This window comes from Salvia hispanica, chromosome 2 (assembly GCF_029641045.1).
Source record: "Salvia hispanica isolate PSC_SH4W2 chromosome 2, Shi_PSC_v1, whole genome shotgun sequence".
Lineage (NCBI taxonomy): Eukaryota > Viridiplantae > Streptophyta > Magnoliopsida > Lamiales > Lamiaceae > Salvia > Salvia hispanica.
Window position 1 is genome coordinate 36,212,195 of NC_142693.1, and position 26,189 is coordinate 36,238,383.

General features: G+C 37.5%; 3 protein-coding genes and 1 pseudogene across 4 annotated transcripts; all 4 read right to left on the minus strand.

Moving 5' to 3' along the window:
- Positions 1-933: 933 nt before the first annotated feature.
- On the minus strand, positions 934-6,908 carry LOC125200889 (altered inheritance rate of mitochondria protein 25-like). 2 transcript variants are annotated; one of them, XM_048098710.2, is made up of 13 exons: positions 6,759-6,908; positions 5,748-6,063; positions 4,244-4,756; positions 3,959-4,045; positions 3,333-3,374; positions 3,174-3,218; positions 2,583-2,648; positions 2,421-2,477; positions 2,201-2,262; positions 1,989-2,109; positions 1,727-1,798; positions 1,546-1,652; positions 934-1,369 (listed from the first exon to the last, which is right to left on the minus strand). In XM_048098710.2, the coding sequence occupies exons 3-13, from the start codon at positions 4,754-4,756 to the stop codon at positions 1,339-1,341; spliced, it is 1,203 nt and encodes a 400-aa protein (XP_047954667.1). In that variant the 5' UTR covers positions 5,748-6,063; positions 6,759-6,908; the 3' UTR covers positions 934-1,338. The 2 variants fall into 2 exon arrangements, with proteins under 2 accessions (XP_047954667.1, XP_047954668.1); XM_048098711.2 differs by having other exon boundaries at positions 4,244-4,765.
- Positions 6,909-9,343: 2,435 nt separating this feature from the next.
- Positions 9,344-13,078, minus strand: LOC125206201 (membrin-11-like). Its single transcript, XM_048105490.2, has 4 exons — positions 12,695-13,078; positions 11,269-11,389; positions 11,029-11,175; positions 9,344-9,830 (listed from the first exon to the last, which is right to left on the minus strand). The coding sequence occupies exons 1-4, from the start codon at positions 12,967-12,969 to the stop codon at positions 9,669-9,671; spliced, it is 705 nt and encodes a 234-aa protein (XP_047961447.1). The 5' UTR covers positions 12,970-13,078; the 3' UTR covers positions 9,344-9,668.
- Positions 13,079-16,158: 3,080 nt separating this feature from the next.
- Positions 16,159-17,754, minus strand: LOC125194081 (putative protein phosphatase 2C 22; annotated as a pseudogene).
- Positions 17,755-18,957: 1,203 nt separating this feature from the next.
- Positions 18,958-19,572, minus strand: LOC125194086 (uncharacterized). Its single transcript, XM_048092112.1, has one exon. The coding sequence runs from the start codon at positions 19,570-19,572 to the stop codon at positions 18,958-18,960; it is 615 nt and encodes a 204-aa protein (XP_047948069.1).
- Positions 19,573-26,189: the final 6,617 nt, after the last annotated feature.

Genomic DNA, 26,189 nt, shown 5'->3' on the forward strand with positions numbered 1-26,189 from the left:
ACTAATTCTATTTTTTTACCAAACTACCAAACAAAATTAATGTCGAGAAATTCTAAATCTAAATCAGTAAGTTAGTAACCAAGTATATTGTAGGAGTAAACAAATTAGCAATTAAAATTAAAGGCATTCAGTAAACAAAATTTATGTAATAAAAATAAGAGACGAATTGCATCATTACAAGATTTGAGGCAAATAAAATACTAGAAATTGAGAAATCTCAAATCTTATTGCACTAAATCCAAGCTAATTACATATATATCCACCAATTCTTAAAGGCGGCGACAAGCTTGGTTGTCTCTCGCAAATCTTCAGCGGCGTGATTATGAAAGCTCAAGGATTTTAGGCTAATTGTGAAAGGGTGTAGGGCTGGGCGGGTTGGGCATTGTTAGTTGTTAATGTAAAAAATAAAAAGAGCCCAACAAACAATAAATTAAATGGCCCAAATCCAATCGTCTTTCTTCCCCAATTAGCGTTTACGCTACAGAACAGAAGTTACAGAGCAGCGGCGGCTAGATCTCTCTGGGGCGGAACCCGGTCGGAGCACGGCGGTATAAGGGGGGATCGGGGTCTGGTGGCAGCTAAGCCCCCGTGCCTGTGTAGTTCCGTCAGTGATATGGTCTTAACATTGGGCAAGTGAAAATTGGGTAAGTGAAAATTGTCTACCCAAATTTTGTTTATCAACTAAACTGGGATTTTATTGTAAATGTATTAGTAATATGGTCTTAACATTGGGTAAGTGAAAATTGTCTACCCAAATTTTGGATAAAACACCATCCACTTACCCAAATCGAGAAAGAGTTTTGGTAACCATATAAACCTATGGACTATTTGTGGGTCGGAATTTACTTAAATTGAGTTATTATTAGGTAGGAGTATATCAATTTCAATATTTAGGTGACCGTTGCCCAACTACCTTCAAAAGTGAAGAAAAACTTGTAATAAGTCTTGGACACGTGTATAAAATATGTAAATAAAATCCCAAGTAGTTCAGAATCGACTAAACAACAAGCAAATAGCAAGATGCAAACACAGCTCGCACAACAGAGGTGCACAGCTAACTAATCCTGTGATTATCCTAGACTTCGACAACGACACATGATGGCAGCCATGATAACTTTTTGCTGCTACGGATGAAATTGGAAAGGGCATAAATAAAGCATTCAGCTGAGGTTCATGCTCGAAAACTTAAGATTTTGTGAACAGCCTGTAGTACATTTTTTTTTCACAGCCATTCATTGGCAGTGAAAAGCATCAAAAGAATATGTTTAACCAGTGTGATGAAAGGCCAAGTTGCAAAACTGACCCAATTCGGTGCTCAATCATCTTGCCAGCCAACTCTCAATCATCGACCACCATAAAGGGAAATCCCCTGATAAGAACAAGCAAGTTATACAACTAATCAGCATGTATCAGCTGAAATCAAGTGGGGAGTTCTGCTAGTACTACAAGAAAGTGGATATGCACACCCTACTAGACTAAAACTGAACCTTCTTTACTAAAGAATGATATGAATGTCTAAAGGTATACGGAAAACCAGTATCTTACCAGCCTCCGTGTCTGGAGAAGTAGTCATTATCAAGTGAAACAGCCAGGGCAACAGCTACTGCTCTCTCTGACAGAGTCAAGGAACGAGCAACGTTTAGCTCTTGCACCTACAAATGCAGAAACATGATTAAGAAATTCACTATTTAAATAACATAATATGCTACTTATGCAGTGAGTTTACCTCTGCTGCAGGCGCAACACCTGAATCGGAGCTCCCAAACCGGATCACATACTGACCAGCATCTGTAAAAATCTGCACAACAGATGTGATTGTTCTTCTAATCAGCAGATCTATCATCAACATAGACAATGTGAGACCATATCCCTTATTATCCAGTCACACCATATTAACATAAAGGGTAAATCTAGCTTTCCATTTTGCGATAGGTGAAAAAAATCCAATCAATCCCCTGACTACATGAATCAAATCAGAATTCAATAACCTCAAATCCAAAACCCCTCCAGTCACGGTCTATCTCTGCCAACACATTTCCATCAATGTCCTTCAAAGTGAAAGTCCAATTCCACAACCCAGGGTTCTCAACAACTGCAAATTGCTTATCCCTGAGAGAGAGAAGAGAGAGAGGCAGCAGATCAACATCACATGTTTGGGAGATTCCGTCATTATATTGGGTTTGGAACTAAAATTACATACCCCAAGTACAAGTCATAAATTCTCCTCCACAGATGCCATCTTCTGTGAACAACACCAATTTCCTGACAAGAAAGAAGTAAAATAACAAATGACATTAAGTCCAAAAAAATCTCTGCTAGTTCTAAAAGCTTGGTATTATGATCAATCGTCAGATTAGAGACCCAAAACAAAACAAAACAAAACAAAGCAGAATCAAAGCAAAACATGATGAGAAGCGTACTTTTCCATTTATCTCTGCGTATATTGAACTGGTGATCCACCAAAAGGGCCTTCGAACCTACTTGGAAACAGTTATACAAAGGAAAACAATTAGTGCCATTGTACACCCAAAAGAGACATCCAAGTGCAGATGAAAGTAATGAGAACATTAAAAAGTTATTACCCTAAAGAGCTCGTTGCCCGATCCATCGGTAATGTATGCAATGAAAGGGCGTCTTAAGCGAAGCAACTGCAGGAAAAAGTGTTGCAATCATCAAACAGAAAGTGTAAAAGCAATAATCACAATTTAAACGGCATTTATCGAGTAAAAGTGTAAAACTGAAGAAATGATCAAAAGAAGGGGGAAAACATCTCCAGTAATAATATGCTGCGCCAATTTTATTCAGGTATCTAATATCAAATAAATCCATATTTTACTAAGTTTCTTAATAGAGGTTTGCAATCTTCATCATAACAGAAACAAAGTAAGAAACAAAGAAATTCAGTTTCGCACTAACCTCTAACAAATATTTATCTAGTTCCATATCCCATTTGATCATGCCATGGCAGATATTGGTTGGGGCAAGAAAATATTTGGAACAAACTGTTGTTCTAAGTGTTTAAATTGAGCTCATGATGGTATTCAACAATTTCAACCACTACAAATGAATATGCTGTTCAGAGGTAAGGAATTAACAGCAGCACAAGAAAAAACAACGTTCAGAAATATTGTATGAAACAAAGAAACTATGGATGTCAGAACACAAAGTAATACCTGTCTTGCAATCACATTGCTCTGCTCGCGTATGAAACCTACAGGCTACAATTAAAATGTTAAGTAATTACTATTACTGAATCCAATATCAGTAAGTTTCTTTAAACCAGCACCAATGAATGGTAAACCACAAGGGAGTAAAACCAAGAACAGACGTACTGCTTGAGGGTAGCAGACATCAACCATTGCATATCGGTTTTCCTGCACAAAGACACACCTCATTGGAAAAGAAAACTAGAGCAATGCATTTGTACACGAAAAAATATACTACATCAGAAAGGCATCGAAGGCTATGGAACTGAAGAAGCTCTAGATACTTCGGATAGCATTTTATTGTCCAATCTATTTATGTAACTATCTGGTAAAAACCAGCTTCCTCTAATTAAGTTTTGGGAAAAAAAAATAAAGCAAATGTAAGCTAATCATTAGAAATGGCATCCTATCAAAACAAAAAGTATAATAGAACAGCAAGTCATTCAGCTATCAAAACTAAAAAAATATCAAAATATCAACTTTCTCGGTAATTATCATAGTGAGATGAATAGAATCGCTTAGTTCTTCCAACTGAGATGTCATGTTGAGCCACCAATGCTAACAGCATATGCTGGTTGATAAGCAACTTTGTCCACTAGCATCCAAATTATGATAGTGTCACCATGAAAATGGTGGAAACACAAACTTAGCTTTCCCTTGATATCATATTATTAATATAGCATTAAAGCAAAAAGGACAAGATGTCAAGAATTTTGCTGATGTGTGAAGAGTTCTAAAATCTTACAGCTTACCTGCTCAAAACCAAGAACCAAGTTGGCCCATTCTATATCCCTGGTAATCAGTAGATTGGATCTTGCAAGAAGAGGTGCTACCTTAGACTGAAATGAAGTATTTGGTCAAGTCAATTTACACAGAAGCATTAAGCATCATAATGTTTTACCTAAATAAAGTACTAGTACCGGAATTGCAGTGATATAATAACTCAAAAAATGCAACTAATGTCAAACAGACATATATCATGTAAAACTCCAAAGAAAATAAGTGTGTGTTCTCCAAAGGGCACATGATAACATTACCTCTTCCAAAGACATTGGTTCTAATGTACCCGTGATTGATTGGCTGGTAGGTGGTTGCTTAAGACCTGACTTCACCTTGTCATAAGACTTCTTATCTAAAGCGCCAGAAAGCATTCTTTCAATAAGTCTAGGAAAAGTTTGGCCATCAGCTATCATTTCGCCACTGCTATTGGATTTAAGAACTTTATGCCTTCGTTTCCCAGTAGGCCCTGTCTTCTTTTTATCAGCAAGCCAGAGTCGTACAAAAAAGTCCCTACTCAAGTCCGGATCATTTTGCATGCTATGCACATATCGATGTGATGTAATTTTACTCCCAAACACTGTGTCCACTTGAACACACGGCAGATTGAACATCCATGATGTCTTTCTTTGCATGTGGTATCCTTCTTCCTGTGGAGAATAGAACCTCTTTCCAACAGACAGAATTCCATTTTGATCCCTCACTGTACGAAACAGTGGTCTGGTGCACCTAGAGTGGTCCTTAACACACCCCCACACCTTTGTCCGGTTCATCTAAACAAACTGGAAATATTAATTGTACCATAATATGATTCCATTTACACCATACACATTTGCATTAGATCAAACAATATTCCAGTTTCAATATCTTATCTTTATTGTAATGCATATCATTGTTCTCCAGCATCCAGTTCCAATGGTTACACATGTAAGGATAAATTTTACTGCCATGATTTAAAGTATTAGAGTATAAATTATATGCATAAGCACTTCTCACAGACACAGAGACTATATATGTTGGACACAATCGACATTCACTTCCATACACATAGTAGCCTGACAGTGGAAGCAGACTCTTGGGTAATTTCAGCTTGATTCAGGCTTTATTTTAGGTTGAACGATTGTCAGTAAGAAAATTATGAATTACATGTAAAAGTTTATGACAACATCATCCTCAATCATAAACGAGCCTATGGATGACGAATTGACGATAAAAGAATGCATGTTAAGGATATTGGATGGCAGCAGAATCATAAGTGAGTGAGTGAGTGAAGATGATAACACTATGATACAGTAGATTGAAGTAACTGATATCCAAATGCAAACATATGTTGAGGCTTCATATCTATGTGACCAGAAGAAGCCAAGTTTCTGATTACCCATAGGTTAGTTCTGCTTCGTCATTATATAGTCAGTTTCAAAATATTGTCGAAATGCCATGACTGTCCAACACAACAGATAATCGTTTCCCCATGAGTACATCTAGGAATGACAAGAAACTGTTTTGGCCTAAAAACATGCTAATACTGAGCGCGCAACTCTTTGAGAGCAAATTGTGACGTAGAAACAACTAAGCAAAAACTCAATGCAACGAGACAAACACGAATTTAGCCATTTTTTCGTGGTAAAAAAGTTTCTGAATGCATTTTATTGACATTAAAATAACATTAATCATATTAAAACATACTTTAGGTGATAAAGGGAAATCAGTAATGATCAGCATTCTGTATTTCTTAATGATAAGAAATTCGCCTCAAAATCTAACCTCACGTGGAAAAAAAGTACGCCGGAGGTCGGAGAAAGGATGATCGCGCCGGAAACAATGGTGAGTTAGGGTGAGCGAACAGCAGCAGGTCGTTCATACGCTGGTTAATTTAATGATAGGGGTGAAATTGGGGCAAAATTTCTTGTGGAGATAGAGGTCTAACAGCGATGTGGCAAATGGAATGAACAAATGGTTGTGATTTCGACCGGCGGCGGCGAGCGGTGGTGGAGTCTAGAAGCAGCTGCTACTCTGCGTCTTCACGTGTTCAACTTCAGGGGTTATTGACCCACATAACTTGCTTTATTACAGATTTGACCTGAAAAATATATTCAGTTTTCGCTTCAGTCCTTCAAAAATCAAATTACCCACGTAACTGTCTTTATTACACTTTGACCCACGTAATAATTAATTTGTCGATTTAGTCCTTTATATTTTATTTTATAAAGTGTAGAAGAGTGTCTTCCTTCCCACGAAATAAGTAGATTCAAATATTGGGGCATAGATCGGTCATGGGTGGTGTCTACAGCTGCCCGCACCCGAGTTTCATCATTCTAATCCCGACCCAAGCATGTCTGCGGGCTCCCGCACCTGACACTCATAAGTACTTACATTCCACCTCGAAAACAAACAATTGATTTATCGTGTAGCCATCAACATTACACAACATTATAGATCAAATTACAATAAAAAATTTTAAAAAAAATAAAATTGGTAAAACAAACAAAAATAATTGTACTCCTAGATAGCGCATAATAAAGATGAAAGCTTACACAGATCAAAGTCGTTGAGTTGGACAGTCGAGTGTGTGGACTGTGAGATGATTCCTTTTTTCTTAATTAGAACACACTTTTCCTATTCTATTTTTACAATTCTCGGTGCAGCTAAGCTAACTGAAACTCACACATTCAACAAAAATCCAACAAAAAAGTTTAAATACTTCTCCTAATCTATAAATTGTAGGCCAGCACACAGAGAAGAGCCAAAGAGATGAGTTTGAATTTGAGAACAAACCTTATTAAACCGGAATATAGCTGGACTTCTGGCGACGGAGAGTCCGAGGTGTAGGGCGGAGGTTTGCTCTGTCAGCAGCGCGGCGCCGACGGATTCGAGTTTGGAGGAGGCTCAAGTGGAGTTTAGGGAGTCGATTTACCGTGCTTTTCTTTTATTAAAAGTTCGGGCTTAGTTTTATTTAGGAGCCCTTAAGGGCTTGGGCTGACATATTTTTTTCTTTTTATTTTAGTAGGGTTTACAATTTTTATTCAATTGGGCTTTGGTTTGGTTGGATCCAAAATGGAAGCTATGACGACTAATTATGGAGTATAAAAAGTAACTAAACAAAATACTCCATCCATCCCCAAAGAATATGTACTTTGAGTTCAGCACGGATTTTAATATAAAATTAGTAAAATAAAAAAAATGTAGAGAAAAAAGATAGTTAAAATATTGTTAATGCAGAATAGGTCTAACCTCATTAAATAAAAAAGACTTTCCAAAATTAAAAAAATGTATAATTGTGGGACACAGTGTATTAAAAAGGAAATAGTGCATATTATTGTGGGATGGATGAAGTAGTTGAGAAATCTAACAAAAAAGAAACCGATTAAATAGAGCAGAAGAAGTTAGTTTAAAAAGTAATCAAAATATTTATTCACAAAGAGCATACGTGTATGACATATATAACTAATTTTAAATGCATAAGCTGGAGAATTTCACCGTAAAAACGATTTAGTTCACTAAGGATGTTTCATATCAATTTAAAAAGAACCAAAATGTCATTATAGTGAAGGATTTAGTTTACTATATCGGCATTTTGGTTCACTCCATGTTTTCTCTACAATGGTGTTTTCATGTTGTGAACTAAATCGCTCTTATAGTGAACTTTGTTTTTGTACTCTAGTTATGCATTTAAGTAATTATTACCCTATACTAGAGCATCTCCAAGAGGAGAGATAAATGGAGAGGTAAATTCATATAACTATCACATTTACCTTTTATCTAAGAAAAATCATTCTTGCAAAGGTATTTGAGAATGTATTATACTCCCTCCGTCCCAAAAAAGTTGAGTAGTATTCCTTTTTAGTCCATCCCAACAAAGTTGAGTCATTTCTTTTTTTAACAAAAGACAAAACATCTAATCACTCTTTTTTTTATTCCATCATTTACTTTACTCTCTCTTATCTTTCCTACTTTTTTCATCTCTCTTATTATTTAATATAAATTCTTAACCTCCGTGTCCAAAAGTTTTATCTCAACTTTTATGGGACGGAGGGAGTACATTTATATGAGTACTTTTTTTCATTTTGAAGATGATGGAGAGGTAAAATCTTATAACTACCATATTTGTTTTCTTTTCATGGAAAAACATTCTCCAAAAGAAAAGGTATTTGAGAAGGTATTATACTTAATATTTTTCAATGTATATTGTACTATTATTTTTAAAAAAAAAATGATTTACATTTCAATATGCATTTTTCCTTTGGAATGTGTTACTCCCTCCGTCCCAACTAAGTTGAGGCATATTCCTTTTTGGGATATCCCAACCAAGTTGAGTCATTTTCATTTTGATAAAAAAAACAAAACATTCAATCACTCTTACTTTATTCCATCATCTATTTTACTCTCTCTCTCTTTATTTTTTCTACTTTATTCATCTCTCCTACTTTTCTTTGCAATTTCTTAATCTCCATACCCAAAAGTTTTGACTCAACTTAGTTGGGATAGAGGAATACTACTTTTTAGAAGGGTATATTTGACTTTTTAAGAAGGTAAATAGATGATATACTTTTTTTATTTAACTTTCCTTGTTAGAGAATTAATGTGTTAGTGGTTGTGGAATCTATTTCCTAAAATGAAGAGTCCTACTTTTAGAAAACGAACTAAAGAGGAAATAATTTCTATTTTTAGGAACAAACACTTCGATATGTTTCATTTACATGATTACATCCTATTTTAGAACTAGTAAACTATGTGGTTTTAAAAACAATATTTGTATAAAAACTAGTACTCCCTCCATCCTAAGATAAGCAAATCATATTTTTTTTGGAATATTCCACTATAATTGAGTCATTTCCATTTTTTGTGAAAATCTTTTCTCATACTCCCTCCGTTTCTTCATAGTTGAGGCAGAACTTTTCGGCACGGAATTTTAGAAATGAATATTAGGTGTGTTAAATAAATAGATAAAAAAGTAAGAGAGAAGAAAAGGTAGAGAGAATAAAGTATAAAGTAAATAAAGTAAGAGAATAAAGTAAGAGAGAGTAAAGTAAGAGAGAGGAAAAAATTACCATATAAGGAAACGACTCAACTATGAAGAAACTTCCCGAAATGGTAAAATGACTCAACTATGAAGAAACGGAGGGAGTACTTTATTCTTCACCTACTTTATTCTCTCTCCATGTACTCAAAAGAAGTGATTCGCTTATCTTAGAACGGAGGGAATACATTCTTTCACATATCACATACTATTTCACATCTTACTTTCATCGTACTAAGCTTTTCATTGGCTTCTTTTCTGAATCTAACTATGCATTTTTGAAGTCGTAAATGTGATTTAAACATCTATTGGAGCTAATATTCGAAAGAACAAAAGATATTGGTTTCTTGAAAAAGCTGTTTCCCGAGTCCCATAAAACTGAATAACTTTCTTGAGATTTTCTGTATTCTACATGCGAATGAGAGCTAAAACACTTATAGTAGAGGGGAAAGAAATCTGATAGAGATTACAAATCTAAATTCTCGTCTGTACAATGCTTTCATTTATAAATTCCTTCAACATTCTTTTCTATTCATCATTGTGAGCCAAACATATCTACGAGATTTAACCTTTTTACCAACCTCAGATAAAATCAACCACACCAGAAGATCATTTGGATATATGTCAGGCAGTCGTACTAACTTGTTGCGAGAGAGACAACATTCCAGTCATCTTGTCCACCTCCAGAACATGACGACCACGATGATAGTTACAGTCATGCCAGCATACTTAATCCATCTGTCGAAACGGTTCCGCCTCTCAATGAGCCTCAATAGGGAGTTTGATAGCCCCAAAGTGTTGAGAACATCCAAAGCTTTCCTTTGAGCTCTCTGTATCAATGGAAAAACCATAAAACGTTTGCTTGGATTCAGTAGAAGAAGATCAATAAATCACTGCCTTCTATGACTTGGTTACTCAAGATAGTGCCCAAGTCAGAGCTTGTGAGCCAACTTGTTGTGAGCGCGGATATATATCGAGAAGAAAATATAGTACTACTGTATAGTTTTTTGTTCAAAATTTATAGTTTAATATTCTTATTTACTTAACACTTAAGAAAAATCAAATAATACATCCTATTTATGCTATCAAAGTTGTAATTTTTCAACCATGCCATATATTCTACTAGTACTACTACATAACTATTGCACATCGAGTAAAATTACTGAATAGTACTAATCAAATCTAAATGTCAAACTACTATGGGATATTAATAACTTCATTCATCCTACTCTAAGTGGAGCACTTCTTATTCGCATGATTTTATGTAGTATTGTTTTCTGAATTAAGTGAAGAGAAAATAAAGGAAGAGAGAAAAAAATAGAGAAAGTGATACTTCATTTTTAAGAAATGTGTCATTTAGAGTGGGATATCCCAAAAAGAAAAATGTATCTGGGGCGGAGGGAGTAAATTATTTTGTCTTTATTAAGTTTGTTTGGAATCGTGAGTCAATTTGAGCTTTTTGGCTCAAGCTCAGGTTAATTGTAAACAAGTCAATCTTAAGAAAACTATACTACTAGAATGCCAAATTGCAACAGGTTGAAATATGATATGTAACTGCTATAACAGCAATAGCTTGACCACATGAAGTCGAAATATACAGCAAACAACTGGAGTATAAAATAAAGAAACCTAAAACCCTTCATGCAAAATAACATTGTTTGACTTAAATTGAAGCAGGAGGGCAGCTCTCTTAAAATGAATTCAAAATAACAATTTTTGACTTCAATAGTATTCCTACAACTTCCTTTCATTCCAGTACCAGTAAGTCACATAAACATCGAAATTTATGTTGGAATATGTGCAGGTAGTCGCATATTGACAGACATGTTTATTTTAACGAGTCTCGTCTTGCACACAAAAATTGTATCATTAAATTTTACTTACCTCCCATAACTCCAAGTAACTTAATGCAAGTTATTTAGCCATATAGAGTGTTTTATAGTACTAACTACATTCAGCAAAGCACCACAGAATTTTTAAAAGACAGATGCATAATTTTGCATCAAGCAGGGGCTTCGAAATGGTTACCTTTAAATGGTCCCTTTGCTCACTATACTTGGAAAGAATAGCAACTCCTGTTGCAAAGCTTTCCTCTAGTAATCTTGATGATCTACGGACTGACTCCACTGCTTGAGCCTCCTCATCAAAGATTCTCAAAACATGAGCATCTCCACTCTGAACAAATGGAACATTCAAAATGATAAGTTGCCATAACTCAAACAAGCATATAAAAGATAAGTGGTTATTAATCTGAGACGGAGGCAATACAGCTCTTCCAAGTAATTCAGCTCTCTCTTGGGCTTCTTGTACTCGCTTCTGATGCCTTGATGTGTACTTATCCAAACTAGCTCTAAATGACTCAGCCTCCTCACTGACTTGTTCTACCTTTCTGCACAACAGACCAAAGTAAACAATTTCTTCATACCAAAGACAAGGTCTAACAGAAACTATAAATCAAATCTTACATTACATCTGCAAAGGCATAAGAAAAACCAAGTTTATCATTTTATGGAATGATTCAATAACCTAATTCCCAACACAAAAAGAAAGAAGCAGGTCATGATATCAGGAAGATGTAAGAATACCATCAGCATCTTCTATATATTCAACATCTAGCTCCCATAATCCATTTGAAAAGTACCTTACATGACCAGCAAGAAAAGTTCCAATACGGTATTCTAAGATTCTAACAGATTGGTTCTACCCTAGTTGTAACTAAAAAGTTTCTCCGGCCAGGATAGATCCTATCTTAGTTCCATTTTTGCCAGTGGGTAGTGCTTAGATGATCATTTTCACGAAATGCTATCATAGACAATAAATAACATTATATACAGGTTTTCATCATCATGAATGAAATTCACTAACATAACAAGAATATCTATTATAAATCCAGAATTTCAATTAGGAAAACTGGGCCATAAACAAATTATTCACTACGAAAACCAGGGACAAGATGCTACTATAACCAAACATAAAAAATAAAGAAAGAAAGACGTTCAACAATTATAATCCAGATCTTAGTATCGATATTCACAGATGAATATAATCATCGCCCAAAAACCAATGGTGCTACACTTTATTTTTATTTGTTCATTTGGTTACTATCTTGCTTACACCTTAATTTAACTGATAATCTAGCCTAAAACGGCATTGACACTTAGTTTAATAAAGTACAGCAGATGCCTAGCAGCACAGGAAAAGGTATAGAGATGCCCATCCCTTTCGCACTGCATGTACAATTTAATAAGCCTCTTCGAAATGCCTACTTTGTTGACGTAATTCGATAAGATTACAACAGCATGAACATCATTCCAATAGCATACACCTAGAGACGTCCGTTTATGTTACCACAAAAGATTTTCCCATTAGCAAGGCAATTAAAGCCACTCCAGCAGTAATCGAATCGACACACCGGAATCACATCAACACTAAATCTCAATCTCTACAATTCATAAACTTATAGAAGGACTAAACACGAAAATATCAATTGAACCAGCACTTTTACAGATTCAGCTTCTTCTAATCTCCTTCCTAGAGCACTCTAATTATAATCGGGATTAGGAAACCATTGAAACAACATAGTTCCGAGAATTCGTCAAATTCAGGGCTGAATTGGTGTACCAGAACAGAATGCATATCCGAATCCTACGTAGATTGAATAAGAAGAATTAGATTTTCGGAAATAGAGAAAGACCTTTTCCATAGATCGCGCTGAGGCTTGGAAGGTATGGAGCGCCAGAGGCGATCCATATCAGCGCAGAGCGACTGGATCTGGCTGATATCTCTTCGAATCAAAGTAGGTTGATCATCAGAAGAGGCCGCGACAACGGCGCTGGACGATGAAAGCGAAGAGGAGGATGTTGAGGTGAACTCGAGACGCTCGAGCCGCTCCAAAGCATCTCTGATCTTCAATGAGAGGCGCTTGGAGCTTGAGTAGAGCTCCGACAGATTTCCGCCACCACCTTCCATTGCCGTCGGCGTCTTCTTCTGCCTTTCGTTGATCAGTGTCAGAACTCAAAACCGATATCGTGTTTGTGTGTGAGACAATTGGGTTTCAAATTGAAGGCCACCCAACACAAATTATAGATTGGGTATTATTTTCGATGCATTATATAATAGCACCATTTTTTTTTTAGTTAAACAGATACAGTAAATGTACATTTTGTTATTTACTCAAAGTCCATTAAAAATTTCATGACCCTCCATACGATGTTGACTTAGTGACGTGGTGTATTATATCAATAACTTTTTGACAAATAAAATAAATAGAGCCCACAATCCACATTAATTGGACACATATTTGATAAACTAATGTGCAATAAGAAATGGGAAGAGGATCCTCTGCTGTGTTAAAAATATAGAATAGCCTGTTGTAGCTAAAACGCGGACTCAACCAAATGAAACGCATCCCAATTTGAGAGACAATTACTAAGATGGAAATAATATTAAAACCACTAACTTCTTATTCTCTTTTGTTTCCTTTATCCCATTTCCTTTAGTATTAGTATCAGGTGGGCCAAGTTACTTTTACATAAATTAACACGGCCAGACATTAATTAATAACTAGTATCACGTTTGTGCTATTCACAGATTAATACTTCTTTCGTCCTAAGTTACTCCATTTTTCACTTTGAGAGCGTAAATTTAAACATGAGTAATTAGTGTAATAAATTTGAAACAAATCACAATAATATAATGTTTGAACATTAAATCATGGAGTACAAAGATAATTTGTCATCTTTAAAGCCACCCGTCTCACCTAAAACTACAATAAAATAAGGAACAAAATAGATTTGCAATGCACAAAATCAATAATCAATAGTATGTATTAAAACGATCATCCATACAGCAAAACATAAGATGAGACTCATGAAAGTACATTTGGGTACTTTTTTTTTTTTTTTTTTTATGTATTGTGTTGATTATTTTCAGTTTTATTTGAATTGCACTATTTACTCTAGCTAAAACCATAAATGTAATAATTTGAATGATTTAAATATATAGAAAACATAATCCACGTAAATATCCATCACAGATCCGCATAAGTGGGAAATAGTGGGAAATGGTGGGAAAAGTGGCAAGCAGCCAATATTCAGGAATAACCTCCCACCATACCACTCTCCGATTTAATATTTACTACTACGTCAAAAAAAAAATAGTTATATTTAAATAATAGTAATATCTATTTTAAAAAGGCATTTCCCTAAATATCCCCAAAAGTCTCCTTATTTTCCTAAATACTCCCAAAACTCCCCTTTTATATATACCCCAAAACTCCCCTTTTATATATTGTATAGATTACACATTAATTAACCATTAACTTCATTTATGTAATTATTGATTAATTTTTTTTGTGGATTATACTCATTTTTTTCAAATATAAAAATAAAAACTCTAAGTCCAGTTAAATTTTTGAGAATAAAAATTAAGAGATTGTGTTAAAAATTAGGAGAAGTGAATAAAGTAGGAAAGATAAAAATAGAATAAAGTAGGTGATGGAATAAAGTAAGAGTGCTTGAATTTTTTTTATTTTTTATATTTGTAAAAAAATAAAATTATTCAATTTAGTTGGGACATTTCAAAAAAGAATACAACTTAATTTAGTTGGAACGAAGGGAGTAATACACAATTTTCTTATTATGAAACATTTTAAATAAAATATAACTCCTATTAAACCTAAAAATTAACACATTGAATAATAAATTATTTCTCTAAATTTATAAATTGTACTCCATCATTCATTCTATTTATATTTTATGTTTCAAACAATTTTTTATTTACAAAGTCCATCATTTACTATTGAAAAAAATATAAATAATTTATTATATCTAGTAAAATATCTAGATGTACAAATAATGAATTAAATAATCGCTAGATCAATTAATTAATTAAATTAATTGAACGCTTGTGTTTGTATGTCGATGCGTCAAAAACAAAAATTACAACTTGTTTTTCTGTGTTGGATTAATGGATTTAACAAATAATTTCTTATATCATGATTGTAAACTTAAGGTTGCTATCGGTAGAGATGCGGGGCTTTTATTAAGTTATCAGATTATGACTTTTCCCAGTATTTTAATTAACTAATTTCGGTTATAATGGTGTTTGGTAGAATTATTTTATGGCTTATTCCATTGTTTGGTAGCCCTTAGACATTATGTTAAATAATTATATTAAACATTGTGAAGACATCTATGTCCTTACTTTTTGAAGAGAAATGTTTCCCTTAGCCTCCTTCGTCCTTGCTCCGCTGCAGATTGGAGCGAAGTATTTGCGTGATTCGCGCCATCTTCTCAACCTTTCCTCACCTGCTGCAGGCTGTGGTGGAGCTCCCGCACCTGCTGTGCAGCCGCTGATATACGGCGTGATAGTGTACGCGATGATTGATTTTGAGTGGACTTCTGGTACCTTTTCTTCATGTACTTCACCTTGCTCTACTTCACTCTCTACGAGATGATGGCAATGGCCGTCACGCACTCACGCCCAACCACAACATCGCTGCCATCGTCTCCTCCGACTTCTACGGCATTTGGAACATATTCTCCGGATTCATCATCCCTAAGACGATGAGGGAATCAATACACAGAATAGCTAGCACCGGAAATGTGAACTTTGCCTAACGTCATTTTTTTTCTCTTACAGAGGATGCCGGTATGGTGGAGATGGTACTACTATGTCTGCCCGATCTCGTGGTCACTCTACGGATTGATTGCTTCGCAGTTCAGAGATGTCGAAGCTGTGCTCAACACTGATGAAACGGTCAGAGATTTTGTGATGACTTACTTTGGATTCAAGCATAATTTTGTGGGATATGTGGCTGTTATCATTGTCGGAATAGGCGTGTTGTTTGGCTTCATTTTTGCCTTCTCTATTAGGGCGTTTAATTTCCAAAAGAGGTGAAAAACAGAGGAACAAGTTTGTTAGGCTTCATTTTTGTATTCTAAAAGAGGTGATAAAAGTTAGTAAGAAGATTGTTTGGCTTCATTTTTGTCTACACTAAATTAAGAAAATAAATAAGGAAAGGAATGATTAATAAATGTTGGTCCTAGTTTAATTTAGTAGTTCAAAATGAGAAAGAAACCAAGGAAAAGGAAAGTGGAAAAAGTGAAAGCTAATGTCAGTAGCCGCACATGTTACAGTTGGAAACTACATCCTCTCTCAACTACAAAAGATGCTCCGATGCACTCTTCCGCGAGGGACCACCAAATTGGGTGATGGCTCCCGCTGGAAGCAAACCACGACCACCGATAAATTTCCACTCTTTCACTTTAAAGCTTCGTCCACGAGATCTTTGTTGCACATCAATGGATCGTTGTGCTCCGGGAGTCTTCTACGAGCAAAATCCACATCGTTTTGGCTCAGAAACACGTCCCACATGCCATCACACCCGATGATGAGAAACTCATCTTCTTCAGTGAGCCTCGTGGTCATGAGTTCAGGCTCTGCTGTAAGTGGTCCGCCATCATCACCTTTCAATCCTTCCATGTGCCAATCACCCAATGCACGAGCAACATTTAGCTGCCCGTGGAGATAGGCGTCGTATACATAACCTCCCGAAGCTTCTATACGATGCCTCTCCCTCAAACAAATAGGTTTATGATCTATCGACATCTCTATCGCTTTACCCCTTCGACAGAGTACTTCTATGCAGTCTCCAACATTCGCCACCACCAGTGACCTACATTGAGACAAGGAGAAGACATTCCATTAATAGCATTTCTCATTTGTTCACAACATTGAATCATCCACAACTAAGATACCAACCTCCCAATTACCAGAGCTGCCAAAGCAGTGGTGCCTAAAGCAAGATCTGCATCCGTGGAGCAAGCTTCTGCAAAAGCAGCATCCGTCTGTAAAAATGCCGATGACAGTACCCTCTCAATGTCCTGCGGAAAATCTCCATCCTCAACAATGAACCTTGGCAAATTATAGCACGCAAAGTCAACATCATGTTTCCCTCCATGTCCATAAAAAACCTGACCAATACAGAAAATATTTCATTACATACTAGCCATACAAACCTCCCCAAACAAGATTCTTTACCACATCCAAGAATAGCTACGATTCCACATGCCGAAACTAAGATATAAAAATATTAAGTTAGTATATAGATAAAAAGAGTTACAAACCCCATATAAGGCACTGAGACTCTCACTAGAGCCGCTAAAACCATAGTCATTCATCATGTTGTCTGCACAAACATATACATCTTCCATGTTCGAGCGAGAGCCAACATCCACCCATACTCCCGACCGGAGAAGATGCACATATTCAACATCACTATCATCTAGGTTAAGTCTGGGCTCAAACGAAATTTCTAATGCCTTGCTTCTCACCTGCTACCATTCCAGTCAAAATCTAATTGAGAAAGCAAATGTAATGAAAGCTGAGCCAATTACTCAAGAATTGCAGTAAACAAACAAATTCTGTTGCTGCGTACGGACAATGTCGTCCACCGTAAGGACAACAACCTTCGTCTCCTTTCTTTTTCGCTGCCTGTCGTTAACCATCCTACAATAACATAGTATGTAGTCTGAAGCAAAAATAACGATGTGAGTAAATCTACAACACACACACATGATTATCGATGGGCCAATATATCCTCACAAATTTTCACAATCAACACCAGCAACCAAATAGCCTTTTCAAATTCAACATCATACACCCATACATCGAACATCAGCGCTAAGTGTACAGGACATGATCACCTAAAATGTACAAAACAACAATAACAAATGCGAACATCACAACCATTTTTGCTTATGGGTATGAAAAAACACTGGGGGTAGTGACTTTGATGGTGAGATTCTACAATTCTCACTTCACAAAAGCACAGCGGAATAAGTCTTTACTAAACGACTTCGTGTATGAAGACACAAATCGTTGGAAGATCAACTTGATTATTTAATAACATCGACTCCGACCATCACTCCATCCTCTTGACGTTCAACCTTACTCGGTGAATCCTAACGGTTCTCGACCTCCCTCCTTGCTCCTCTCCCTTCCTCTTGCTGCACTCTTACTATGTGAAATTTTGGGTGCTCCAAAGTGGGGAGGAAGGAGGGGACGATGAGCTGTTTAAATAGGTCTTCACCTGGGGACGATGGGCTGTTTAAATAGGCCTTCCCCTTTGGGATATTGCCTGAAATCTTGGGGACAAAGCCTTACTATTTTCGGCTGCCAGCTTGCTCCCTTTTGAGCTTTATGAAATGTTCATCATACCTTTTTGGTGTAACTTATGGGCTGCCCTCTATGGCTGATCTCATGGATCCTACTTACTAATCCTTTTGGTGCTTCCAAAAGGGCTCTCATTCACATACTAATTGTATCCATTCCCTCTTTGGGAGATCCAATGATGTCATGTTGCTTTGTGTTACTTTGCAGGGATCATGGCCGTCAAAACTTGGAGTGTGGCGGCTGAAGTTTTCGAGAAGGGAAGAGGGGGATTTTTTGGCATACCATCTTTATTGTTTGTTCCTCAATGTGGCTATAAGCCAAGTCCTAAGCTTGTACTTGTAGAATGTAGCTTTGTAATTTTCTTTGTCTAAGTGTGGCCTCTTTTAAGGGTAGACTATAGTGTATGTTTGTAGGAAATCTTCTTATGTAAGCATTCACTACTTGTACTTAATTCCCCCGAGTATTTATCTAATAAAAGTATATCCTCTACTTTTATCCTTGAAACTTAAATTTCCTTGGACTTTATTTCTTCAAACAACACCAATAATTAGATTACCCAAGGTCGAAATACAACGAGGATTCTACGATTAATTATACATTTCATTTTTTGAGGTATTTTAATTTAAGTAGAATAAAAGTTATCGGACTATAATAAATATAAAAAAATGCAAAATTTCATAAAAAAAATAAATAAAACCAAATCTTCGTTGTATTATAGAAATGGATAAAATTATACAATGAAAATTATCGACATCACATAAACTACATCGCGAACGCATATCACGCTCTGTCCCCTCCCCTACGATTCCAGACCTCTTCAACCAAATCAGCATGCAGTGTCGTATGTGATGTTTCCATCCGCATATTAGTGAACCGTTGGATCAAGTATACATTAATACGCGGTACACCTATCTGCAGTGGGGCGGTGGCAATACCGTGACTCGTACTAGCACCCTCTTTCGGTGCCCAGCGCTCTGCAGCAAATCCTTCGTAATCTATTATCATATTGTGCAATTTGATAAATGCATACATGATGGTGGCGACATCATTTTCATGCCAAACTCGTACCGGGTACCGTAGAATGACCCATCGCGATTGGAGGACACCAAAAGCTTGCTCAACAGCCTTCCTAGCACCCTCTTGTTCTGCCGCGAAATAGGATTGTTTTGGCCCAACCGGTTGCTGGATCGTCTTGACAAACACGGGCCAACGAGGGCATATCCCATCGGCCAAATAGTATGTCCTGTTGTATTGCGTGTCGTTGGCCATGAATCTGACCGTTGGACCCTCACCCCAACACTGTTCATTGAAGAGATGAGACGACTGTAGAACGTTGATATCGTTGTTCGATTGCGACACCAAAATACGCATGCCAGATTCGCAAACGGTAGTCATCAACGACTTCCAGGATCATCGTGGGGTGTTTCACTTTGGATCTAGAAGTGAACTACCCCTTCCAAGCCATCGGGCAGTTCCTCCACTCCCAGTGCATGCAATCGATGCTGCACATCATCCCTGGAAAATGGTGCACCGTCTCGTGCATATCTATCAATCTCTGGTATTCATCGACATTTGGCTTCCGTAGATACTCTAGACCGAAGATAGCCTGGATGCCATTACAAAACTGTATCAGCGCCTGTAGGGAAGTTGATTCACCCTTCTGTAGGTATTCCTCGAACATGTCAGCGGGACTGGCATATGCAAGCTGCTAATTGTGGCGGTACACTTCTGATATGTCGACAATCTGATTCTGTCGATAGCATCACGTCGCAGTATGAAGTACCTGAACCGCAACGCCAATGACGTTGCTATATGGATGAAGAGACATTGCGATATTTTGAATCTGCGACGGAAAATCTCTGGCGGATAACGAGGGTTATCGCCAAAGTAGTCTTCCATCAGCCGTTGGTCGGCCCCGACATGGTCACGGCGGATTGTCCGCCGATGATGGATCGGCCGAGGGACCGCCACCGCTTCCTCGTTAGAGCTTCACGTTGCACCTCTTCAATCAGTTCATTGAACTCTCTATCGATCAATTGTTAAAACTCATCGTTGGAACTCATTTTTCGAAAGTAGAATTGAGATAAATTGAAAAGAGTGGAGTGGAGATTGAAATGGGGTAAAAAATGAAAAAATGGGTATATTTATAGAAATGAGAAAAAAAAATTCAAAAATGGGTTGAGCCGCGGCTCTCACCCACGCTCTCCTATGCCCCCCCTCCCCCCCCCCCCCCCCCCCCGCGGCCCTACGTGGTTCTCGTAATAGGGTGCCACGGCCGAGCCACGAGCCGCGGCTCCCCTATCGGAGACACTCTAAAGCACGCCAATATGAATACTGTTTTCTAAGTACTATTTAGATAAAGACATATTATTAGATTGTACTATTTTATTTTTGAAGCATTTTATATTATTACAATAATAACACTAATTTTTAATATTTTCTTTTGTGATAATTTAAGGTCTAGCTTCTATAATTGTTACACCTAACATGTATCATGTATACAAGATTCAAAGGGGAGGATTCTGTTAAGGACCTAAATCCCTAACGATCCGATAAAACGAGAAATAACAAGATAAGAGAATTTGGCGCATGTGAGGGTCATCGGAGATAAGGATCTGGGCAGCTGTGCGCGGGTTCCAACCCGTCGGGCAACAACTACAGATCAGATATACGTTCCAGTTGTGCGCTGAGACATTCCGTCGGGCAGCAGGTAGCGTAAGGAATTAAGGATTCAAGCTTTACGCAAAGAACTTGGCCAAAATAATATATTCATTGATTGATTAAAATGATAACAAGCTCTCGTATTTATAATACTAGAATACTATTAGCCTAACTTATTGAATAAGAAAACAAAGATATGGAAAAGATATGGTGAAATAAAAGATAGCTAAATAATTGTGATTTCCTAAGATATGGGATGGTATCAACTCCCCCACAGTTGAAATCCACCTTGTCCTCAAGGTGGAAACCACGAAGTAAAGACGAGAGTTGAAAGCAAAATCTTTGGCGAGGCGTCTCCTCCTGGATCAAACAACAATGAACAGCTAAACGTTTCCCTTCGTCACCTCCATCCACAATCAACAAAGGATACCCAATGGGGGCGGCAAAATTCCATCCCAAAATGAAAAGCTTGTCCAAGCTTCTAAGAATGCTCAAACATGATGTGTCATTACGCGGAGAGATCAACCTCATATCGGTGTCGAGCGATATTGATCGAGGATTCAGACATGTAACATCCCCAATATCCAAATCCCCATAGACAGTGACGGAACCAGGATTACGAATAAGCCGGGGCTAAAATAATAATAATAATAATAATAATAATAATAAATAATAATAATATTATATTATTATTATTATTAATTATTATTATTATTATTATTATTATAAAATAATTTTATTTTATATTTAATATTTTTATAATAATAATAATTCTTCCCATCATGATCGACTAAAGGGAAAGTCGCACAGAAATATTGGTTCGAATCCAATTCATGATCCTAGTTAGATTCTATTTGTTGAAAATATTTCCCTGACTTGATTGATGCAACTTGGATATGAGACCACAAAATGGAATGTTTTTCTTTCTATTTCATCACTGACAACTGGAACAAAAGAATAAGAGCAGGTTTAGGGGCTAACTGCTATAACTATGACGGAACCACTAGAGTAATTCGTTTTATTGGCCAACTGCACCTAAGATGACTGAGAACAAGGCAAGGTACCAAATGAGAAGGAGCACTTCCATTGCAAGGACTCTTCACACAAGACGGTCGGGCTGACCCAAGGGATCAATCAACTGGGACTTCTCCCTCTCGCTCTCTTCTCATTCCACTTTGAAATAGGAACAACAACAAGAAGATGGCCCACGCGGGTGCTAGTATAAATGCTGCACCTCTCCTCCGACGAACTTTCTTTTTGATGCCGAAGCTGTCTATCTTGTTTCTTTGGTGACCTTTCCCCGTTCCACAGTGGGCTAGCCTCAATAGAGATTCTCTTGCCACTTTCTGTAGTGAGAAAAACGCCTTTCGTGATGAAAGTTGTAAGCTCGAATTCTGGATTGAGAAAGAAATCTGGAAAGCGCAGCTTTACTTTAGCTGAATCTATTATAGGAGGCGTAGGGTAGGCTCTTTGGATAGAAAATAATTCGTACTATGCCTAGTCCATTCAGGCTCGTCTTGACCAACCATTAGTCAAGCCAAAGAGGCAGCATAGTCAACAACCTTCGATCCGGAAAGCTCAAACGCGGATACAACTAAAGGGGCATCATCCCCTGCTACCCTAGAATGAGCTATCGGAGTAGACTCTTATAGTCGGCTTTTTTCTCAACCGGCGCCCGTAGCCCTCCTTGCTAAGAAAGGAGCCCCCCCTTTTGGTCGTAGGTCCGTAGGCAACCACTACGGAAGCAGCTCTAGTTATATTTCTTAATAAATAAGGAATAGTCTTTTACATAGTCTTTGGCTAAGCTTCCTAACAAATATCTTCAGAGATAAAATGGTACTTAAGTACATCTTGCCCCTCTTCGTCGATTAGAGAAAGCTCGGACAGATGCAGCTAAAGAGACATCCCCCTTTGAGAAGATTGCATGTGCTAAAAACCTTCGTCCTGACACCACCTTACGCTCCTATACATGAGTATCTGCTCCTGCCTTTTCTTCAATCGAAGATTAGCCAATGTAGTTCAATCCTGGGCACAAAATCTCTATAGGAGATAGCAAGGACATTCTCTCATCGATACAACCTATGGTACCTCTTCCGAGAAACCCCAGACGCGGGATATCCATAAGAAAGGGGAGTGGTAGGTTAAGAAGAACCAACTGCGGAGTGAATACCGTACCTCTGCCCTCCGTATCTCAAGTGGGCTGGATCACACACATACCAGGTCGAGAGTCGATCCCCTACCGTTTATTTATATAGGCGAAAAGAGGCAAACCCTTCCGATGAAGGAAAGACCCCGTTTTAAGCGCTGGTTAGGTTTTCCGAAGTCTGATCACACGTGACAGCGCCTTAACCAATGTTCTTCCTGACTTCTTAAGTAAGATAGAATCTCTGTGTAGATAAAGTCCTACTTCCATTAAGAGGTTGCTAGTCAAAAGATCTATTTGAGAAGTTGTCCAGCAAGATTCATTCATTACCAAAGAGCTAAGGATGAGTTCCTTAGAAGTGCATGGAAGAGAGACTCCAACCAGGAAGTCCTTTCTAAAAAATGAGTCTAACTGCTAAGTAGAGGGAATGGATGAATTGGTTTCAAAGACCTGGACTCCTCTAATCCATTAGGGATTCGCTACAAGGCAAACCCGTCAAAAAGAAGAGGACAACTACGCCAATTCACCACTAGGAAAGGGCCAAAGCAAGAGAAGAGAACGAGGGGAGCTAAACCAAGGAGGGCCACGTCTGCGGTTAATACCCGAGCGCGAGTGCAGCTAAAGCGGATTTACGAGTTCTAAACCAATTGAGCTAAGAGGCGGGCCTGGAGTGACACTAGCGGGATAGCGGGAATTACACTACAAGGGAGGATTCCCTTCTACGAGTGATGAACAGGCAACGGAATCAAAGCGGTAAGAGAAAGGACTTCCTCAATCGGGTAAACCAGAGTCTACAACCGGAGATCGAGGATGCTAATGATAGACACCATTACAGGGACCCGAAAAAGGAGGATTTTAAGCAAAGCTGCTTTTCTTGAGGTTTGAGGTCTTGAGTTCCTTTGAACAAAGAGAACTAGAGCTAAGGAGTTGCCCCAACCTGTGGCTGGATTGAATCCTTCGCGATGGAACTCTTCCCCCAACCAGCAGGGCTTAGAGCAAAGGACTGAAATCCTTGTGTCAGTGGTTCGAATCCACTTCTAAGCGGGCGAAGGGTCCAAACGTAGCCAGTCAAAAACAAAAAAAGAGTTCCTGTTCATCAATCGGAAATCAAGACAAACCGGGCACTACGGTGAGACGTGAAAACACCCGATCCCATTCCGACCTCGATATGTGGAATCGTCTTGCGCCATATGTACTGAGATTGTTCGGGAGACATGGTCAAAGCCCGGTGAAGAAATTCAAATTTCAAGACGTTCACCGAGTCCTTCTATCAAGGGAAGAACTCGGCTTACTTATCAGGAATTCATTGGATTGAGTCTTTGGTATCAGCTTCTGACCGAACCACTCTTTCTTCCACTCACAGTTTCCCCCCTTTTTCAAGGAAGCACGATTGTTTTAGTGTTCCGGGAAGATCAAATGCTCTCTAAGATTCGTTTTGATTTCTAATCTACGCGGCGTTCAAAACCAGTCTAGAAGAAGAATAAGAAAACGACAAGCTTACATGGAATTTTGCAAGATTTGGCGAAACGGTTTGGAAAGAATGGCTTGCACGAACGGAATAAAGGTCTGGATTCAAATCTCTCATGATTTTGGTCAGCAGTATCTTTGGACTCAATTTCGTTCTCTCCCCCTAGTAAGGGGGCTCTCATTTCAAAAGTAGATTATAATGTATTGTTTTTTTTATCCTATTTGAAATTATTATTTACAAAATCCTATTGTCGACCGGATTACTCCTTATGGACGAACGTAGTAAGGCGCTCTATCAGTTCTATCCTGCGTCGGGAGGAATGAATCTTGGATCAAGTGGGCAACCACCGCTTCCTTCGGACCCCTTTATTCCACTTTCACAAGATCCGGAAGAGAACCCGCCAGGGGGATCACAACCCCTTGTCCATCAACAGCAGGACCAGACGTCCGCTCCCCAGGTCACGGCTGTTGGTCAACAAAAGCTGGAATCTGTCCTGCTGAAACACCTAAAGCGCCATTGTAAATTAGTAAAGGTACGTCATAAGTACCCTCAACTGAATTCCACCGAAGTGGACTATCTTTACTTAGCCAAAAATATGGCTATTTCCCAATTTGATATTTGATACAGATACTAAAACCGACAGTGAAATGGCCGATCTTGCGGCTTGCATTGGAAGTTATAGAAAGATGAAAATTCTATTAGTTGGCAGAATATTTTAAAGAAGACTAGTAATCTAATGATGGGGGGCGAGAACGGTATTTTGGAGACTCTAGATCTAATCAACTATGTCTTCTAATAATCAGTCTTTTTATCGCGACATTCTCTTCTATTAGTGAATGGAATTATGGAACTCTCTCCCAGAGCTGCAGAACTAACGACTCTATTAGAAAGTCGAATTAGCAACTTTTACACGAATTTTCAAGTGGATGAGATCGGTCGAGTGGTCTCAGTTGGAGATGGTATTGCACGGGTTTATGGATTGAACGAGATTCAAGCTGGGGAAATGGTTGAATTTTCCAGCGGTGTGAAAGGAATAGCCTTAAATCTTGAGAATGAGAATGTAGGGATTGTTGTCTTTGGTAGTGATACTGCTATTAAAGAAGGAGATCTTGTCAAACTGGATCTATTGTGGATGTTCCTGCGGGAAAGGCTATGCTAGGGCGTGTGGTCGATGCCTTGGGAGTAGCTATTGATGGAAGAGGGGCTCTAAGCGCTCACGAGCGAAGACGTGTCGAAGTGAAAGCCCCTGGAATTATTGAACGTAAATCTGTGCACGAGCCTATGCAAACAGGGTTAAAAGCGGTAGATAGCCTGTAATGGTGTCTATCATTAGATGATTTTATTTTTATAAAATAATAATAATAATTATTATTATTATTATAAAATAATTTTATTTTATATTTAATATTTTTATAATTTTTATGAAATCTTAGATGATAATTGTAATAAATAACAGTTCAGTAAATCTATATCATGGAATTAAAATATTTTATTTTATACATTTAATATCTTTAAATAACAATACAAATGATTTTATACTAATTCTATTTTTTTACCAAACTACCAAACAAAATTAATGTCGAGAAATTCTAAATCTAAATCAGTAACTTAGTAACCAAGTATATTGTAGGAGTATACAAATTAGCAATTAAAATTAAAGGCATTCAGTAAACAAAATTTATGTAATAAAAATAAGAGACGAATTGCATCATTACAAGATTTGAGGCAAATAAAATACTA

What these genes read in the sequence shown, in the direction of transcription:
- LOC125200889 (XM_048098710.2), bottom strand. Translation starts at nt 4,756, where the DNA reads ATGAACCGGACAAAGGTGTGGGGGTGTGTTAAGGACCACTCTAGGTGC. An exon ending in TGGTTCTTGGTTTTGAGCAG is followed by an intron (nt 3,375 to 3,958) that starts GTAAGCTGTAAG and finishes GTCTTTGTGCAG; the next exon opens with GAAAACCGATATGCAATGGT. An exon ending in GTGTTGCGCCTGCAGCAGAG is followed by an intron (nt 1,653 to 1,726) that starts GTAAACTCACTG and finishes CTGCATTTGTAG; the next exon opens with GTGCAAGAGCTAAACGTTGC.
- LOC125194086 (XM_048092112.1), bottom strand. Translation starts at nt 19,572, where the DNA reads ATGACTACCGTTTGCGAATCTGGCATGCGTATTTTGGTGTCGCAATCG.
- LOC125206201 (XM_048105490.2), bottom strand. Translation starts at nt 12,969, where the DNA reads ATGGAAGGTGGTGGCGGAAATCTGTCGGAGCTCTACTCAAGCTCCAAG. An exon ending in CTGAATTACTTGGAAGAGCT is followed by an intron (nt 11,176 to 11,268) that starts GTATTGCCTCCG and finishes CCATTTGTTCAG; the next exon opens with AGTGGAGATGCTCATGTTTT. An exon ending in AGCAAAGGGACCATTTAAAG is followed by an intron (nt 9,831 to 11,028) that starts GTAACCATTTCG and finishes CCATTGATACAG; the next exon opens with AGAGCTCAAAGGAAAGCTTT.